General features: G+C 43.2%; 1 protein-coding gene across 2 annotated transcripts in view; it reads left to right on the top strand.

Annotated features, from left to right (window-relative positions):
* Positions 1-15,816, top strand: part of MAPKBP1 (mitogen-activated protein kinase binding protein 1) — a 102,111-nt gene extending 86,295 nt beyond the window's left edge. Inside the window, exons 20-30 of one of the 2 annotated variants that reach the window (XM_010580058.1) lie at positions 1,054-1,202; positions 1,886-1,935; positions 2,447-2,683; positions 3,725-3,894; positions 5,421-5,566; positions 6,060-6,230; positions 7,109-7,187; positions 8,741-9,051; positions 9,837-10,748; positions 14,220-14,305; positions 15,302-15,816. In XM_010580058.1, the coding sequence (XP_010578360.1) occupies positions 1,054-1,202; positions 1,886-1,935; positions 2,447-2,683; positions 3,725-3,894; positions 5,421-5,566; positions 6,060-6,230; positions 7,109-7,187; positions 8,741-9,051; positions 9,837-10,748; positions 14,220-14,305; positions 15,302-15,595 (2,605 nt within the window). In that variant the 3' untranslated portion in view covers positions 15,596-15,816. Of the gene's footprint in view, positions 1-1,053; positions 1,203-1,885; positions 1,936-2,446; positions 2,684-3,724; positions 3,895-5,420; positions 5,567-6,059; positions 6,231-7,108; positions 7,188-8,740; positions 9,052-9,836; positions 10,899-14,219; positions 14,306-15,301 lie in introns of both variants that reach the window. The other variant, XM_010580057.1, reaches the window with a different exon arrangement.
* Positions 15,817-20,501: the final 4,685 nt, after the last annotated feature.

The raw sequence follows: 20,501 nt of genomic DNA, 5'->3' as shown, positions 1-20,501 counted from the left end.
ACTATATGGGAAGAGAAAAGATTAAAATACCTTAGCTACTTCTTACCATGTTTCAATACAGCCTGCTATCTGTCAGCTGCAGGCGAAGTTGGTCCCATGCCAGGCTGCTCTGTATTTGGTGGATGAGCTATTTTTATTTCATGAATAATGCTTGGCACTCAACGCCCACTAGTGATATCCTATAAATGTCACTAATGATGAGTTTGGCACTCTAGCTCAAGGCCATGGAGTGGGCGCTACTCAAAGTTATTTGTTAGGGATTCTTCATTTGTTCAATTATTGTCCAAAGTTGGTTAGTTCATTTGGTTCTGTTGACTGAAGGGGTGAGGGGAGGAAGGAGAAGAGGAGAAGAAAGAGTTTGATGTAAGCGTCCTTGATTGGTATTGGGGAATTCTATGCTGGGAGTGCCTCTGAGGTCTGTGTGGGAACACTTGTCTGATGTATTTTGATTAAAGATCTGCCCAAAATATGTTTTACATTATTCCTTGTGCCTGAAGGCTAAAAAAGGCAGCACGGTGCTCTTACGGTGTGTGGGCTGTGCCTTCAGGATCTACGCGGTGCAGTCCTTGATATGAACCTGTCTCTTATGTGATAATTTGCCATATACCCAATTGCCATCAAACAGGGAGTATTTCTGTGACATTTTTGATGTGTAAAACAGTTCCAGAGAGGAAATGCCTAAGGGTGGGAAAAATATTTGCCTTTCGAATATGCTCTACCATCTTGACCTCATCAATTGGCGGGGTCTGAAATGGAAGGCCAAGTTTCATTCCACTTGACTTTCTCAGACTTGTTTACTTCTGTTCTGATTTTTGTCATCCTTCCACACGTATGAGGCAATTGCTGTGGAAGGCTTTACACACCTTTGTGCAGGGTTTGACTTGCCCTTTTTCTCAGACATGGGTTTTGCTAGAGCGAGGGCTGTTGGGGAGAGTTGAGGCAGCCTGCTGAGTGTGAATGGAGATAAGGTGGAGAACTGCCTGGTGTAAGGATTGAAATGGTGGGCAATTCTTGAGATAGACCATAATACTCCTTCCAATTCCTGCCTCTCAGGCACGAGTCCATCTCTGCCCTGTCCTCTGTGCCTGCACTCTCATCAGACAGCGACAAGGATGGTGAAGACGAAGGGAATGATGAAGATGAGTTACGTGGGCTGCAGTCTTTCCATATTCAGTCCAACTGCAACACTGAGAGAGACTCAGGTATAAATGGGAGAGGAGCATGGGCAGAGATGGAGGAAAAATGGTAGGAATGTGAAGTGGGGAGATGAGAGACACTGACTTAGGGATAACATGAAAGAGAAAGAGAAAGACAGAAACAGATGGATTGACGTCAATGGTAATGTGGAGTTGCCCATTCCTGCATCTGAAGAGGGGTACATTTCAGAGTTCTCCCATTAAAAATTCAGTTGTTAAATTGCTAGTTCCAACTGGCCAAACAAATTTTGAATTAATGTCCTGGGCTTGGGTCTACAAGCTATTAGACGTCCACAGAAGCCAAAAGAGATCTCACAGAGAATTCTAGAGATGTCTGATAAAACTTACAGTAGAGATTACCATTACTAATTTGAGGTATTTTTACCACAGATGCTACAGTGTATTGGAGCAGGTTTTTTTCCTGAGTCATTGGTAGCCCACTGCACTGTGCCAAGTGTTCTGCAATGGGTCTGCTGAGTCAGTGAAAATCTTATATAAAGCAGTATGTTTCCATTAAGATTTTGATAAAACGATTTGGTACTCTATGGGAAAGCATGTGTTGGCAGTGGTCTGCTGGTTCAAAAGGTGTAGGAATGCTGCCTTTGAGGAAAGATGAGATAAGAGGTCTTTAAAAAGCTGGACTACTGGCCAAGGATGTCAACTAGGTATATATCTTTTTCCCTTTCCAGATCCAGACCTTACCCTTTCAAGAAGCCTTTCCCATTGGGAAATGAGGAGGGTGAGTTACTAAACCTTCAAATTGTATTTCTTGTCCTAGGGAAACTGGAAAAGAAATTCCCATGGAGATTAAAAGTTTCATTCGCACTGGTGGGAAAGGTGCAGCTGCAGTGGGAAACCTTTGAGAAGCCTCTCTGTGAAGAATGACTTGGGGATGGGAAAATAGAGCCTAGTTTAAGAGACAGTTTCACTTTTTACATCAATATCTTTCCATCAGATGTTATGCTTTTGCCCCTTCATTTCTGGCCTGAATGTCATGTGGTGCTGAAGCTGATCATATATTTGGATCCGAGTGAGGCATTTAAATGTTCAGTTATGCAAGAAGCAGCAACAAAAGTATCATCTTTACGTGATGCTTTATGATTAAGGGAGGAATTTTAAACTGTCTTACAGACAGCTTTGAGGCTTTTATGGAGATGGAAATAATTGTGTTTTTCTGTGGGTCTTGTGTTTTCTTTCCTGTTTTTCCATCAGGAGAACTCAGTCCCTATCTTTTTTTCAATTTCCTTCAGGCCAAAGAGATAGCAGCAATCCAACGCTCAGAGGCACCAATGAGCAAGATGCCCCGGCAACGTGGGCGCTGGTCCCAGCCAACTAGCAACATAGAGATGACTGTGAAATCCATGCTTGACTTGCGTCAGTTGGAGTCTTTCTCTGTTTCCCGTTCTCCAAGTCGAGACTCGCTGTCTCAAAACAGCAATGGGGACGACAGAGAAGAGCAGGCAGATCTTCCTGTGCACATTAACAAAGTAAGGGCAGTACTACTTCGAAGAGGTGAATCTACTCTGAGTGCATCCGTCCTGCCTCTGTTTATTATTACCTACATTTATTACTACCTGATGCCATTCTATATATGAATTTATATATGAATTTATATATTCTATATATGAATTCTATATATGAATTTATATATATATGAATATTTAGAGGTGGCTCTAAATGCCTTTGAGAAACTTGTTTAGATAACTCTTTTTTAGTTAGTACTCCTGCAATGCATGACTCTGCCATCTTATAGCAGGGCCCATATGGGATCAAGGTTTCTTTCCAATGACAGGGAAGACCTCATGTTTTCTTTTAGCTCTTTGATTATTTATGGTAAAAACAAGCTGAGAAGCTGAGCTCAGAATTACAGATGTGTGTGTGATTACCTGTTAGCTCACTCTGCTGTGGTGCATTTTCTTGACTCCAGTAGCCACTGAAATGTGGCTCATATGATGCTATTAGTTGTGGGCTGTGCTAGGTTATTGAGTTCTCTTTAATCTTTGTATCGATGGGCCACAGCAAGTAATGTGTGCTCATACCTCAGAAAGCTAATGCCTGTTTTCCGACGGCAGTCTGTCCTGGTGCCTGACTTCATTAGAGTTTTTCCTTCCTTTATAACTGTGTGACTGAGAAGAGAATCAGGCTTGTTGTGTGCAGTAAATCAGTGTTTTTCAGCTGTGGACCACAGACTTCTCTAAACTATGTCTGATCAGCCTGTAGAAGGTAATGTAAGAACCTGCTGCCACATGGCTTAAGCTCATGATGTGTGGTCATAGAGAGATAGGGAGTCCAGTACTTTACCAGAGAATTTTAGGGGATTGCAAACAGGAAACAAAATAGGAAACTGCAGCAGTAGTCTGTCAGGTTCAGTAAATAAGAAACAGGAAAGACATAGGAGTGCTGTGTTTTCTGATCTCTGATTTCTGATCATATTCTGTGCTGTAATGCATACTTCCTAGCTCTGCACAGCACTTGCTGTCTTAAGGAAAAACACTGGTAATACGTAGTTTTCTTTCTTTTTAAACCAGGTTGGCAGCTCAATACCTCCCCAAGATAACCAGTCTTGTGTGCGACCCCAAGTGATTCGGCTTGTGTCTTGTGAAGAGGGGATTTTCTCTCAGGAACTGGAACCTTCTGAGAGTGAGGAGTGTGTAATCTACCCTGAGCAAGATGAAATCCATCCCACAGACTCTAGCAGGTTAAAAATAAGCTCTCTGCTGTGCATGGCTTAGACATTTCTGTTTTAGTTTGCTTGCAGCTTGTGTGGCAACTTGGATGAGTTGACGTATACTGCCTGATTGATGTCAGGCATGTAGTTGAGAGTTTTATGCCAGTCTGATGCTAAAGGAATCTGAAACTAAGGTGGCACTATTAAAATAATCTTTCCTCTGAGGAAACTGCACATTAGCATCCTCCTCCAAGTTTTTTTGTTGAATAAACAACTTGGGAGCAGCCTATTTGCTTTCTCCCTTTTCTGGGTTGAAATAAGCAAGGGAAAACTTGGAAGCTGGAAAACCATCCAACAGTGATGTATATGTGGCAGTGAAATGCGGGAAATAGAATGGCTTGCATGAGATAGATGGAATTGAAAAGGACGCTGGAGGCAGTGGAGACCTTTTTTCCTCCTCTGCTGTTTCTTCTGTTTTGGTTTTACCTCACTTAATTTTCTGTTTCATTCTGTGCTTCATTTTTTTCCTTTCCTGAATTTTATTCTTCCCTTCCCCTCTTAACCTGATGCTAATAGCTGTTTAATTTCCTCTGTCTCCTCCTGCTCTGTTACAAAGAGTGGGCTGATAGCTTTAGACAGACTTTTATCCAAGAGTGCATGCCAGGATTTTACAGCTGAAGCTGCTAGATTTCGTCCAGTTTCTCTTTATTTATACTTTTAATCTTATTATGATAACATATGGACAGAGCAGACCCATGTGCTGCTCCATCATGTAAGAAAGGGAGGCCCTCTGGTGATGTTGGATACAGACCGGACACATCTCAAAGTATACAGAGTTTGCAGTCTGCCAGGGGTAATTGCCATTCAGTTTCATTGAGTGACTTCTGCATCCTACCTTGCATTGGAGTACATCTGAAACTAAAGTATTTCATAAAGTGGAAAACTGAAGTCCTCAGGCCTCAGACAAAAGAACGGTGCTGATGTCATTTAACAAAATAAGACTTGTGAAATCACAACAGAAATCAGGAATCCTGTGCTACAGTATTGTATTTTGGTATGACATTCTTCAGTAAATTAGTCTTGCTCAAACCCAGAATCTTCTCTGTTTTGCAACACAGAAGTTGCCCAAAGAAGCAGGTCATAAACATGGAAAAAAATACATATTAGGGCTCGAATCTATGGCAAATTGGGGTTTCTATCATGCAGGTATAGGCCTGGTTTTAGTCCCCTTTTCACTACATAGACCTTTACATTTGTTCCTCACCTGTGCTGGAAATCAAGCCAGGGCAGTGCTGTGCTGGTGCCTGGTAATCATGGGAAACCAACAATGCCCAAAAGTCAGACAGTCCCCTTGAAACTTCACTGTCCAAGCTTAATGAAATGCAAAAAATGTACTGTATAATGATGAGAGAAATCAACTTCTTTTTCTCTTTAAAGCCTTACTTTTGTAATCAAAGGTGTTACTAACACAGGTAAGGCCTTATTAAAGTTAGAATGTGCTTCTTTACATGTAAAACAAATATATCTTCTAGTGCTGTATCTTTCCTGTCTTGTAGTGAGTTCCAGGTAAAAGCATTGCCCCATGGGAAGCTAAGTAGAGGTTATCACAGTAATGGATGCCCAGACAAACACAGTCCTGACAGTGCCTGCTCTGTAGATTACAGCAGCAGTCGTCTGTCCAGCCCAGACCATCCAAATGAAGGTAAGATGCAAAGACATTATAAATGTATTTATATGTGATGTGGAATACTGCAGAAACTTGCTGGGGTAGTTCTGTGCCATGTATCAGTTGCTATCCTGATCTCTAATACTTGAACCTCTTCATGAGCCAAACTGAAGTCACACTCCTATTAGTCTTGCTAGTATTGCTGTAAAGATTCAGGTGCATTGGAACAGGCACTTCAGTAAAGCCACTGTAGAAGCAGGAGTTGGTTAAAGTGCACTTTCCTTGTGTGCCTTTGGCTTTCTTTTACCTTGCTAGGTAAGGAGGCAGGTTTAGAGTTGATTATCCCATAGGCTGTGCTGTTTGCGGGATATGGTAGATTAGAGAATTACACTTAATGCTGACCGACTTCTGCTTTAACATTCTAGGTTCAATTTAGGATCTTTGCTGAATATTTTTTTTTTTAACCTGGCTAATGTTACTGTGATTATGCTATTACAGCATTGTTGGGGGTTTTTTTGCCTTTTCCCAGATTCTGAAAGCACTGAGCCCCTAAGTGTGGATGGCATCTCAGACCTGGAGGGAGAGGAAGGAGAGGAGGACGTGGGTACTAGCATGCCAGAGGGAGAAATCCCCCGGACACCCGATCAGGAAAAGTTCCTCAAGCAGCATTTTGGGACCCTGGGCAGCACTGATGGAAAAGGTACAGCTCTCTGCTCAGTGAGGGGACTTTGTAAGGTCACTCCAGATTTGTCCCCTGTATAAATCAAATCAGGCTACAAGTTCTGTTAGGCTTTTGTGGGGCTGTGTGTATGAGGGGGCAAAAATGGGGAACCAATGTAGAGAGGCCTAAAGAAGAGTGACATCTGTTAAATCCATTGGTCTGTGTGTAAGTCTGTGTGGATGAGATTGGGGTCTGTGTCAGTTTGGGTTAAGTATTGTCCCTGGAATCTTGAAGAGCCATTCTCTTGTTCCCGGACTAGTTTTTCCTGTTGTATATGAAGGTATTAACTGTGTGTTCACCACCCCCCCCCATAGGTGACGTGTAGTGGCCTCTAGTGGTGTATTAAGGCATAACAAATGTCACAAAAGAAAAGGCTGAAATGCTGGGTGGAGGGAGAGAATAAGAGGAGACATCAGAGTGGCAAAGGAGCTGGTTAGTCTTTATCTACCAACTCCAGAACAAAGCGTATCTTTTTAGAATTTATAATGGTTTCAGGCAGCAATATCTATGCGAGCTTTCGTTTTCTTTTTTTTTCTTTTTTTCCTCCTTTGATTGGTTTGTTTTCTGCTTGATGACAGTGCCTCACAGTCCTACAGGCAGGATAGGACACAAAGGGAAGCAAAAAAGGAGGAGGCGTACCCTTAGGGAGAGTAGCAGTTTAAGGCAGAGTAATCTAAGTAGAACAGAAAAGGCAAAGGCAATGAAATTATTTCATTCTCTGTGGTTTAGCTCAAAAAATCCCCTTGGATATGGGGAAACATTTGATAGTCTCTGCAGTAAGAAAATGCATGTGTCAGAATGTTTGTTCTGTAACTAAACTGTTCCCTTTTTCTCTCCCCTTTAACCAAAATTTCTAGGTGGCTCATGTAGGAATCTGGAAAGAACTGAAAACCTCAGCATTTCCTCTCGCTTTCTTTCCCAGTCCCCGGCTCTCAGGTATGGCTCTGCTTGTTCTGAGTGTTTCTGTCTGTCTGTTTTTACTAATGTGAGTAGGTCTCGTGCTAGGCCCTGGGTCAAAACAGTTGAGCAAACTTCTGGCCTTGGTGTGCCTAGGCACAACAAAGTGTTAGCATAGCACCTGGCAGGCTGGTTGCAGACTCTTGTGATTTGGACAGGCCATCCTGTGTCACTTTAACTGTTCTCTTTCTTCCTAAAGCAACGCTGTTGTTTTGTTCTTTTTCCTCTTTCAACAATGTGCTTATTTATTTCATGATTAATGCCTTGATTGATTAAGTTGGAGGAATCGCTAATCATCTAATTTACTCTTCACTGTTTATGCTCTATTTATTCTTTTGCATTTCATTCAGCTTGGACAATGAAAGTAGGCTTGTCAACTTTTCCTTTGTTTTACAGTCCTTTCTTAGTCAGCTTTGTTTCTCAGTCCCATGCCTTCACAGGGTGCTCTGGGGTCTCATACAAAGCCCCATGGGGATACTATTCTTCCAAAAAACCCTCAACCCTAAAACACCCCAAAAGGCCTCTCTCAGCTGTTTCCCTTGTTGTTTAAAAAAACTCCCAACAAAACAAACAAAGAAAAAAAAAGGGTAAATACTTTTGTTGATTTGGGTTCATAAATGTTTAAAACAAACAAATACTCCTGTATTCCTCTAAAATGACAACTTGAAATCTCAGCTCAAATTAGTTTAATTGTATAGGACTGAGCAGATTTGGGTGCATCTTCTGTGGTTCAGCGCTGTGTCTAGATTCACCATGTTAGGGAAATTTTTTTTGTTATTGCTGTATTCAGCTACTGTTGCTGCTGTCAGGAGTGCCTCTTAGTCTGTCTCGTGTTGGGACCATATGTTTGGGAAGAAAGCCAGTGGTTAGCTATTGTGTAAGCTTCTGGAGAGTTGCATTGGTGAGTGAAGGAAGTCACTGGTGCTCTAGAGATGTAACAAAAGGAGGTAGTTTTAGGTTATGAAAATCTCTGGGCTTTTCATCTGTTCAGCTCTTCAAACATGCCAGATTGAAAGTTGCCTCCTTTCTGAAGTAAGTCTACTGTGTTTGTCTGGAGTCGAGAGGAAGAGGATATTAGACTTTCCTCTTGAAGATATTGACCAGCTTTCCTAGTAGTTATGCTTTTGTAATATTAGAAAAGTATAATTACTTTCTCTTAGGATATGTTAGAATTGAAAAGATTTCATTGTTAGCAACGTGAGCTGAGAGAAAAAACCTGACCTGACTTTGCCTAGTCTTCCCTCTGCCTGGAATTTTTCCTTCTCTTTTGCCTTCACCTTTTACAGTGTCCTCCCTGAAAACAGTGACCCAATGCTGTTTGTGATCATGCAGCCTAAGGTCAAATGCCTGGAGACCAGTGCTTCTAGGGATGAGTGGAATGAAGTGGTAACAGCCTAGGGCATTTTGACTTAAAAAAATCCAGATAGGGAAGGGATCTTTATCCCAGAGAAACTGGCTTAATGTGTGTGCCTGTTTGTCCAGGGCAACATACTTACTTGTTTTAACTAGGATTTCTTTGTCATGTTCTCTAGACGATTGTCACTCTCTTCGTCAAATCTGATACTGGATTCAAAGCCTATCGAGCCACCAACCCAGACCAATCAGTTTACACCAGATCTGTTGAAAAATGGCAGCAGCCATCCAGGTGATGCATTGGAGAACAGCCAGCTCCTGGAGAGTGTAAATTCAAATCGGGCTGTTTACATCCAGAAAAAACGCAGATCAGCTTTGGAGGCCGGCAGAGTTGGTATGGCTCCTGGACGGGTTATTGCATCCTTTCCAGAAGGCCCTGTGAATGCAGTGATGAGAAAGGCGCAGTCAGTTCATGACCTCGTTCATGAGGGTAAGGACACAGGTTGGAATGATGGTATAAAGCCAAGAATGAAACGGGGAGATTTGAGCTTGAGTAGAGATTTAAATTAAGCTTCTGTCTTTCTGCTTTCTGAGCTGCAGGCTTTGCCTGTCTTCTAACTCTTAGCCTGTCAAGGAAAAATATTTTTAATTTGTAATGCAGATGCTGGTCTTCTAATTATGAGTCTCTGATACTTGTCTGGCAGCTGTGGGAGGAGCAATACCAAGGGCGAAATGAGCTATTTGCAAAGAAATTCTCTCTTGCTGTGGGTGGTTGCTCCAGGCCAAGACTGAAGCTCCCCAGGGTGGGAAGGAGAGGAAGAGGGGAAAAAGGAGACAGTAACTGGGAGCTTACACTATCCATGCCCTCAGTGTGAAAGAATTCCAGTTTTGAAACAACCAACTCATGAACCATCAGTAAGCACTCTGTTTTAAAAAAACCCCAAACCTTATCACCGCAACATCATATATAAGTTTTTGCCTGCTTCCTCTGGCCTCATAGTTAACAGTCACAGTGGTCTGAGGTCTTATGGCCATACACTTTGAGAACAAGTCTCTCTCATCAGGTAAGCAGCAGTGTGCGAGCAGGATGAGGGATGGACAAAAAAGAAAGCTGTTGAGGCTTGGTGATATTAACCTGAAGTAGTGGTTCTGTATACCTCTCCCAGGGGCTGAGCTGAGGCACTTAGGCTGGAACAGCTCTGTTACTTTCCGATTTTGGAATTCAGTGCAGGCTCTTGTCTATTTTTGGTATGTTTGTCTGTTTAATTTTCACAGATAAGGGCCCTGGAGTGATATCCTCTGCCAAGCAGCGTCCTCAGACTCTTTTGGTGGTTGAGAAGGATCCCAGACCTAACAATTGCAGGGTGTTATCAGCCAGTATGTTGAAGATGGATGGATCTGGTTCTCTGCTGGCCAAAGATATCAGGGCTGCAAAACCAAAGTCCTACATGAACCCCACAACCAGCTTCCGGGCTAAGATGTCAAGGAGCATATCTGTAGGGGAAAATCTGTACCTTGGTTACTCCACCGAAATGTTGACTGATGGGAGGACTAGCCCTCCAGTGGCAGAGAAAACACAGTTTAGTTCCACAGCAGATGCTGAGAAGATTAAGCTACCAGTGAAAGAAAATGTTCCAGTGAAGCCAGCACTTCAGCCAGTTGTAAACTGCTCATCTCCCAAGTCCTTTCACAGCAAGTTGGCATCATCAAACCGAGCACATCTGATTCTTGACATTCCCAAGCCATTGCCTGATAGACCCACACTGGCCTCTTTCTCACCCACTACCAAAGCAAAAAGCCTGCTTGAGCCACAGTCTCCACAGTCACCTGCTGGGGCCTGTAAAAAGAAACCCTCTTTTCCTGAGGTCCGAGCCTCCAAGAGGGAGAATCAAACTGCTGGGTCTCCGGTTCCTGGTAGAGAGATCCCAACAGGACTTGCTAAGGAGAGCCCAGTGGAGGGTCCAGTCTCAAGGACAGGTTGCCAGGATGAGCCAGGGGTCACTAATCCAAAACTGAGGGAGTTGTCAGAGGGCCAGCACCTAAGGTCTCCTGAGGGCACACTGCCCAGGTGCAGGGAGAGGATCACCGGCATCGCCTGTGTGCTAGACAACCAACCTGGACTTTGCCCACTAGACCCCATCAGGCCGAGGTCTCCCACATCTATAACTGCCTCGGCACAGGTCTCAGGTGTGCATGGATACCCATCTCTTATCTTCCCCCTTCTGTCTCCTGTCTTTGTGAACCGCCTCACGATCCCATCACATTTCTTTACGTCCAGCTTCTGGCCTGTCTCGTCCTGTCTGCACCTGTCTCGTTCCATAAGCCATCCCCTCAATGGTGAGACACTTCTTCAACCTGACATCTTTTTCTCAGTCTTTAATTTCCATTTCCTCTGGGTCTTATGTCTGAAGGTCCTTTTTAGCTGAATGTTTTGTAGACTTCAGCACTCTTATGTTTTCAGTCGTACAATTACCTGTAGGGGCTCAAACCTCTTTCTGGTCAATTCTAAAAGCTGATGTGCTGGCAATCCTCATGAGTATGTAGGTTACGTCCCCCGTGCCCCTCTCAGAGCATGTCTGACCAGCAGATGAAGGTGCAGGCCAACGTGTGCTAGCTGAACCCAGCAAGCACAGATAATAGTGACAGTGAAGTTATGCCAGGTGGCTCAGGCCTTACTTTGTTAATGTGCAAGTGTGCAAGGTCCAGAAGGGTTTGCGTACAGTTTTCTCGCATGAGATGAGGCTTGATCAAGGTGAGTTCCTTGCTGTAGCCACCTGTGAGAGCGAGAAAGTCTCTGTGCTGCTATCACTTTGCCTTGAGGACATGTCTGCAAACTGGGTGTGCAGTGCATGTGCAGGCCTAGCCTTTGGGTTTGAGCATAAAGAACATGGATTAATTTTTGAATTATCTCTAGTTTGGAAAAAAAGATATGAGATGGGAAACTTTCACCTGCTGAAAACAGCTCTTGGATCTGTTGCAGGCACTGGTTTAAGGTACTTCAATCAAATGAAAACTAGCAGGTAACTTCAAACTGAAGCAAAAATCCTGCCCTCCAAGGCAGGAAAACCTCCAGTGGCAGAGAAGACACAGAGGTTTGTTTTTTGTGTCACAGCCTGAAAGGAAATATGCCTTCCTGAAATACTCAGCTGAGTCATGCAGTAGGAAGCTGGATGTTAGCCACTGCACTGGTACCTTGTACCTTCAGGGGGCTATGCAGTGCACAGTTTTTAATCCCTTTTGCTATGATTGTTCTTATTCATATCTGAGAAGGGACACCTCTGTAATCCTCTGATAAATTACTTTATGTGGTGCCAGGTTGCTCCACCATTCATTGCAATGGTTAAGCACACTTATTTCTGCACCAAAGCACTGCAGAGGGGTAACCTGGTTTTGATGCACTGTTATTTTTCTTTTTGCATTTCTAGAGGGATCAAGCACCCTAAGATTGAAGCATTCCTATGTAAAACAGGAAGTGTGGTGTTTTGTCTGTGGGACCTGCTGTCCTTATGTCACAGGGTAGCTGCTCTGTAGGACAGGGAGCGCGTCTGAAACCTTCAAGTCCTACCCCCACAGGTGTGAGGTTTCCTCCAACAGCAGATGCAGCCTTGAGCTGTGGAATCACATTCTACAGCAGAGAAGTAACAGTCCAGTTGACTGTACTCTTTGGGCTGAGTTTTCTCTTCTAGACTTGGGAATCAAGTTACATATCACGTGTTTTTTAGTCAATTGCTAGGAATCTTTGTTTGCAGAATTCATGCAGAGAAAGAGCAATTTTTTTGCAGCAGTGTTTGGGTTTTTGGTTTTTTGTTTGTTTTTTTTTTAAAGTAGCTCCCAATACATAGCACACCCTGACAGAATATTTAGCAGCATCCTTTAGTGAGTTAGGATGATTTAGCACAGTGGATCCCCAATTTTTTTTTCTCAGCAGACACGTGTCAGCCTTCAGCTTCTTGCAGACCATGTTTCCCAAATTTTTAGTGGTAGATGCTGAAAAAGCTGTTTAGATCCAAGTTGGCTATTGCTGTGAATAATTTACTGTGGCTTCTATGGATCACAGTGTGGCAGTTTAGATTAGAACTGTAGGGTTGACAGAGACCTGTTCTTCTTCTGACTTGCTCTGTGACTTTGGGTTTCTACTTAATTTTTCTGTCCTTGCATTTTCCTGCCTATATAACAGCTGCAGATAAAGAGACGTAATCGTTTTTGTTAAAGCATTTTGACATCTACAGTTAAAATGCTGCAGATGTGCTTAATACTGTTGCTGTGTTTAATATTCTCTACTGGTTTCTGAAGAGCTCTGCTCTGCACACCCGAGAGGCAGAAAATGCCTGTTACTCAAGCATTTATGTTATGTTTGTGACCTTTCTCCAGACTGGCAGCTCACAGAGCTGGAGGCCAGCATAAAAAGCATGATCAGAGGAGAATTCCAGAAACAATCATGAGACGAAACAACTGGGTTTAAAACAAAAAGAGGGGAGGAGGGGGGCAGCAAAAAAAAGAAGAAGAAAAAAAAAGACGAAGAAAAAAAAAAAAAGGCAAGAATCTGGGACTACACTGAAGCCCACTGTACTCAAACTCTACAAGGTCGGGTGATTTGGGAACAAAAAGTGCAGATGGAAGAATTTGTTCATGCCCCTTTGTTCTTCTAGATGTGTTTCTTTATGTATAAATAGATGTTTTTCTAGCTGTATTTGTTTATACATCATCTAGATGTATTCATAAAATTAGCTAAGGTCCCCTCCAGCCTGTTCAGAGATGATGTTCTTAGAATTGCAGAAATAATAGTGCTAATGTGACCAAGTTTTGGTTTTAGGTAACTAAAGGAAGTCGAATGGACTTTGTCCAGGCCTTTGCAAATTGAAGATAACTGCAGACTGTGTGTGTGTCTATGTCTTTGTTCATGGTTTATGTCTAACTCATGGAAGTGTTTATTTTGTTAAACCATTGCAGGCCTTCAACTCTCATGCTTTGGAGATAATATCTGGTGGGGGCAGGCAGAAGATGGTGTCCTTCAGTTGCTTGCTTTTATTTTTCATTTTCGAATTATGGTGTATTGGCAGTGCATATCTTGGGTTGCTCAGAAATGTGTTTCTGTTGTGACTGAGTTTGTCAGCCCTCCTCTGGACCTCAGTCCTCACTAGACAACACTGTAATAATTCAGAATAATCCTTCATCCTCAGTGCATAGTTGTACATTGTGCAGAAGGATACTTGAGGGGGGGAGCATGTAGATTTCTGACTAGGTGGAAGCTAAATTAGAGGTTCCTCACATCAGTTCCTTTTGCCACTGGAAGCCTTCATTCAAACTTGACTTTAATTATAATTGAGAATGGCGTGGGTAATCGGTGACTATCCTTGACTGTAACAAAAATGTGCAATCTGAGAAAAAACATTTCTGACTTTGGAGAGGCTAAAGACTGGAAAAATAGGAATGTTTGAAATAAGCAGCATCTCTAGGTAGTATGAAGGAAAGCTCATGTAGAACTTACCTGTTTAATGATTGGCTCAAACCAGCCCTAAAAATTGAATGAGAAGTGTGTGCACATGGTCTTTCAAGTATATAATAATAAAAAAAAGTTTTCTTACCCAACTGTGAGATTGTGGATATTGGAGTGTGTCTGTGCCTTAGTTTGGGTTTTTATTTTTTCCTCCCCTTCAGAATCGTGCATCAGTGTAGAGCAGTGTGAGCACGTGGTATCCGAGCTCCAGGACAGCATGCGCAAAGCCATTCATCTTTACCGCATGGTGAGTGACCTCAGACATGGGCTCTGTTACAGTAGATTGGCTTTACAGCCTACGAGCATTGAACGTATGTGCTTACTGACTCAAGGTGTTTTCTTGACTGGATGTTCAGTGACACAAGCTGCCTGGTTGTCCACTTGACTGCACCTTAAGCTTGAACTGGGGAGGCAGGAACTCCTGATGTCCAACTTTTGGATTTTCGAATGGCTTGCTATTGTGCTCTGAGTAAATCAATTCACTTTTCAGTCTGTTTAGCCTGTCTGTAAACCGAAGATAACAGTATGCTCTCTTTCAAAGGGGTATTAGGGAGTTAGTTAATATTTATACAGTGCTTTGGAGATATGAATTATTATAGGAGCTTTAGGTTTTATTATGCCCATCTGTTCTCTGTCTTTGATGTCTGGGAAAAGGATTAGCAAATGTGAGATACCATGGGAATGCAGCTGTGAGAGGGAACATGCAACCACTCGCCTGTCCCTCTCACTGCCAGACCAGAGTTACATGCAGAGCGATATAACAGCTCTTCGTTTCTTCTCTTAGCACTGATCTGTCAAGGCTCCTGTAATGAGCATGAAACTTCCACAGCGAGCTTCTGCCATTTGGTCCTCCGCAGCTCTGGCCTTAGCGCTTGCATTAGCTCTCTGACCTTGCCGTGTTCTGTGACCAGCTGCATCTGGCAGACAGGAAGAAAAGGAGACTGTGGGCCTGTGATGCAGCTGGGAAACATAGCACCTCCTTAGGCCCAGTATAAGGGGAACACTATCCGAAAATGTGCTTCCCATTTCTATCCTGTTGGAGTAATGCCTCTGCATTTTGTGTGACTAGCAGTATTGGATGCATGCCCTGCTGCATGACTAAATTGGCAGCCTTGAATGTTGAAGAAAAGGACACTTGAGTGTTCTGCAGATCTTCATGGCTTCACTTTCCTGAAGGGCTGACACTGCTCTACCTAAACCCCAATGCATTCTTTTTTTTTTCCTTTTCCCTCTCTATTTTCAGGTGTTAAATGATATGGAGTCTTCTACTGACAAAGATAAAATAGCAGGCCTCCTGACAGAAACGTTCTCCTCAATGAAGAAAGAATTGGACTCTCTGAAGGATGAGGAAGAGCTTCCAAAGGTTAAGGAGGTACTGGCGAAGCCACAAGATACCACTAGCCCACTGAATGAGGGATGTGGTGCCAATCTACCGAGTCCCAAGAGTCTGGGGGATGAGCAGACGCTAGCTTTGCTGGAACAGTACTCAGAGCTATTGCTACAAGCTGTGGAACGACGCATGGACAAAAAACTCTAAGAGGGGTGGCTTTCAGGTGTTTGCGAATACACAGAAACAATCCCAAGAAGAGGACCACAGAGAGAGCTTCAGACCGATGCTATCATCACACTGGTCCAGGGCTGGTGGGGAGACCTTTATAAATTGATTTTCTCAGGCCCCTACAACAGACTTGCTCTAATTCCTAGCAGTGTGCTGGCCACAATTTTAATATTTTTTTCCCCAATGGTCTTCAAATTCCTGTCTCTAGACAAAGTCTTGAAAGAGGAGTTTGGAGAAATTGCCTTGAAATTTCTTCATAGCCAGGAGGTCAGGGTATTTGGCACCTAAAGAAACAAAGAAAATCCAGTTTATCTGAGAAATTCTGAACTGCTGACTAAAAACAAAGGAGTCCAAGTGAAGCCAATCCCCTCCTCTCCAAGGCTTCATGAGAATCAACAAGCAGACTTTTTATGGGTTTATTTATTAATTTATTTTTCTGACTGTTGCTCTATGTCACATTTGTGGCTATTATCTTTGTCCTTTAACAAAAACTGTCAATCCCTTTGCCATATCCCAGCGAGAAACAATCTCTGTACTATAAACCCCCAACAGGGAGACAGGCTGGAGTGTCTGTGCAATTAATGAACTGTTTTCTGCTTAAATCTTGTCTTGCTGTTCTTTCTTTTCCTGCCTTAGTTTTGTTACCTGGAGTAATCCTACTGTTGTCATGACGACCCTGTCTGCTTTTCTCTTGTTTCAAGACAGTCCCCACACTGTATTTTATCTGCATTCACCTCTGGGGGAAGGCTCTGCAACCCTTGGACCATGCTTTGGAGATTACTTAATGAATTCAGTAGTGGTATTTTTAATCTGGAATTTGACATTATACTGATACTTCAGACTGGGGTTTCTGCAGATATTTTAAAAATGGGATTTAGATACAAATATGAAAGTTTGTTTCAGCCACCTTTCATGATTGGGAAATGGATATTGACTTTGCTGTTATCATGACTGGGAAATTTGGGGTGATGATTTATTTGTCAAGAAGTGACATGGAAAAGCTGGTTTCCATCTCTTACAGCGTAACTCTGGATTTGAGAGATCTTCAGTGCAATGGCTCATCCATGTCATTTGTTCATTTCACTGTGATAGGAAAATGTTTCCTTCTTGCTTTTCCAGGAAAACAGAATATTTACATCCCAAGAAGGCTGGGATTCTCTTACCTTTTGTAAAGCTATTTCAACTACCCACAGAAAATGGTTTTCCAAGAACTTCGAACAAGATACTTTGGGATGTGATTACCACCATTTCACCCACCCCCAGCCTCTTTGCTTTTTATGAATTTCTGGTCTGAGAAATGGAAAATCTTCCCTTCTTGCATTTGTGTGTGCAATACTCTTCTCACCCTGTGGAGCTTCTCTAAGCCCATGCTAACTTGTGTTTGTTGTGGCTTAAAACTGTCCAGTGATGTTTACTTGGTCAATGATAAGCTAAGAAAAAAAAAAGTTCAAACCAATGAAATTCTTCAGCACCTTCCCCCTTACTCCCACTCCTTTCCACAACAGGGACAGATACACAAAATGCTTTATTTCTTCCTCCATCTCCAGTCTCTGTCTTGTATTTATTTTAAGGCAGAGCAGTGTAATCCCAGTTTATAAAACTAATGCAAGCAACAAGCTTTTGGTGGGAGGGAGACTGGTAGCATCTGTGGAAGTCACTCAAAGGCAGCCAAACTGCATCACTTGGTTCCACAGGTTACAGGCTTGAAACAGTTTTCTTTCATTTTACTGTCCTGGCTGTCATCTCTTTGAAACCCCGTGGCACTCAGAAATGTGGTTTGTTGACTTCTCTGGCTTTCTGTGACTGGAGATCTGCAGTGCAGCCTTTTTTCTACCGAGCTGGCCAGACTGGTGTAGGATGACCTATTTCTTCCGAATAACTCCAGGGCTGAATAATCCGCAGTTCTCACTCTCCCCCAACAGGTTTGCTGGCTGATCGCCACTGCCAAGTGCTTCAGGACTTCGCAGTATGGGGAGCACTTTGAGAGCTTTCCAGCTACTTCTGCCCGTAATTTAAATCTGCCTAATCATGTTTCAGGTGTCCTTCCTAACCTTTACTTCCATGGGCTTGTACTGAAACTTTAAAAGTGTTATGTTCTAGTTCTGTCTCAGCATTGCACTGTGCTGAAATCAGCTGGTGTGCTTGGTCCCATGGGCAGCTTCTCTTGCACAGCCAGGTTTTGCAAAGGAAGGCAAGTTGAAAACCAGAGGCAAGATTTCTGGCAGTTTCCTTGAGTGAAGAGGTGTGCTGGAGATGCCACGAGTGGAATGTATGAAGGCAGTCATGTCGGGTCTGTGATGGACTTAGTGTGGGTCAAGCTTGCTTTTGAGGTGATTAGTTTCCTCCACTTTCAGACTGTGAACATACGTCCTAGTATACAGGAAATTCCTTGCTGTACTGGGGACACAAGACACTCAGGTAAAATAGCAGTCCCTTCAACCCAGGTATCTTTTGGTACTGGCGATAACGGTTTGAGGGTCCTTTATATTACTTCCCTGTGCAATTTTAGTCCATTTTATTATTTAAACCTTGAGGTAGTGACAAAAAGGGTCAGAGATGCTACAGAAGAGCCAGTGGCAAGAATGAAATTCCCATTAAGGTAAAGAGCAACAACCAGTGAAGCTGGCATAGAGGTATGAAACAAAGCTCCTTGGAAATGAGTTGCGTGAAGCAAATCTGATTTTTAAGCTGATCAGAGGGGGATTTGCTTCCTGGAATGGATTTTGCTTGGCTGCATACAGGAAACCAGAGGTAAAATCTGATCAGAATGATGGTAAGAGAAGTGTCAGGCAAGTAGATCAGCTGGAGGATGGTTGTGTAGTTTAAAATAAATTAGAATAGTATATGTAGGACACTCAAGAGGTAGAGATGGTCTTGGCCTGAGGAACACCATTTGGCCAATACCTGTGAAAGATACAGTACAGAAAGGCTTCAGGAAAGTAGATTTAGGACTGAGATGGTGATCTGTAATTGAAGAATGAATTGGAAAGTGTTTGTTTTTAAATACGTCCTATTGGGCCTCTTGTTTCTTTGCTTGCTGTCCTCTAAGCAACTATGTTTTCTTAAATGGCAAAGTCGTTAGCTGTTTGCCCGAGGCTTGGATGTTACAGATGGAGTAGCAGAAGGCCAGTAAAGGAGATACTGGTGCCACAAGTTTGTTGCTGAGAGGGGTGAGGAGATAGTGTTGCTCTTTATAATTTGAGACTGATCCAACCGATTCTTCCCTGCTAACTTCCTATTGCTGGCAATAGGAAATATTCCTAAAAATTCTAGTTTACAGAACAAGGAGAGCGTAAATGTGTTACCTTTTGTTGCACCTTGTGAATATGTTTCACCACAGGCTGTCCATTGGGCCAGGTGGAGAAATACAGAATGGTAACTGCCTGGGAAGTGAAGAGGCTTGTGGGAGGAGGTAATAAACTTGAGTCTATCCCTCTTACTGGTTTGTGATCCCTCTTACTGGTTTGTGTGGGTGTTAGCATAGGCACAACCAGGTATCTGCATTAAGGCAAGTTGTTTAACATAAAGCCTGAAAAAATAATTTGGACCTACCTATCCTCTTTACATACATTTTGTCCCCTACAACCCAACATTCCTGGTCAAAATGAGAACGATTGTTGGGGTTTTTCTTTCCATCTTGTAAATAGTATTACTTTGCCTGTGGGACCCCTGGGTTCATTCTTGGGCTGTCTTGAACTGGTGCAACAGGAAGGGCTGTAGCCTGAGAGGGCAGCAATCTCTTTTGGTTTTATTTCCTGCTGCAGGCAGGTAACCCCTTCCTCCTCTGCATCCCTCAGTAGCACCCAGGAGCTGTGCGTATGGGAGTCTGCGTTTCTTCCACCTCCTCTCTCAGGTTGTCCTCTCCTTTCCACGGGACCTCCCAGGCGATGGTTGGGGCAGGCCTTACAGCAGCCCCCTCTCCAGTCCCCCATTTTGCAGACTTCGTCACGACTCAGAGGTATTGGGATGTTTCTTTCCGGGAGTAGAAACATACAAACTTAATTTTTTTAAAAGAAAGAATATGTATATAATTATATATAAGAAAAAATGAAATACAGGTATTTAAACAGCATTGGTAAATTCATGCATGTATATGGTGTCTCCCCCCACCCCACCTCGTTGGATGTGTAGCATCCAGGATACTAAATGACAAAAACCTCATTAAAACAATAGACAGGTCTTCTAGCGGGCCCTGAGTGAGCAGGTGCTTCCTTCTCCGGATAAGACCAGCATGTCCCGTATTTCAGATTGTGTGTGTAAATAACATGGGGGCGGCTGGGACTGTATTGGTATGGGTAACCCGCTGTAAAGCGTGGAGGGGGAGATGCATGGGGCGGCAGCATTAGGAATAAGCCATGTCCACTCCGCATGTCTTACCTGCGCCCTGGGCACCAGGCAGGCAACTCTTTACCTGTGTTCTCCAACACTACCCTTTTCCTTCACCCGTTTAAAAAAAAAAAAACAAAACAAAACAAAAATCCCCCCTTGCTTTATTTATAAATGTGTGTTTTTATACTTTTGGCTTTAGGTAAAATAATCCCTTAAACGGTCTTTTTTTTTTTTTTAATTATTTGGGAAAAAAAAATAATAAAAATCGTTTGTTGGGTTTTTTTGCACTGTGAGGCTCCCCCCCCCGGGGAGCTGTTTTTAACTCTGTATTCATTTGTACTCCGTGTCTTAAACTGTTTCAATAAAAATGTGATCATTTGTTACCCAGCCTGCGGCTGAAGCTGCGCGACCCACTCGCCAACAGGGCCCGCCATTTTACTGTCCTGACCCGGGGGGGGAGGCGGAGGCAGGAGGCGGGCGGCACCTCCTCCTCCGGGGCCGGGCTGGGGCCCGCTCCTCTCCGCCCGGGGCCCGGCTGCCGGGGACATGGCGGAGG

The sequence above is a fragment of the Haliaeetus leucocephalus genome, unplaced genomic scaffold (genome assembly GCF_000737465.1).
Source record: "Haliaeetus leucocephalus isolate CR32 unplaced genomic scaffold, Haliaeetus_leucocephalus-4.0 Scaffold696, whole genome shotgun sequence".
Lineage (NCBI taxonomy): Eukaryota > Metazoa > Chordata > Aves > Accipitriformes > Accipitridae > Haliaeetus > Haliaeetus leucocephalus.
Note: the sequence above shows the minus strand (reverse complement) of the source record. Positions and strands in the feature narration are given on the sequence as shown.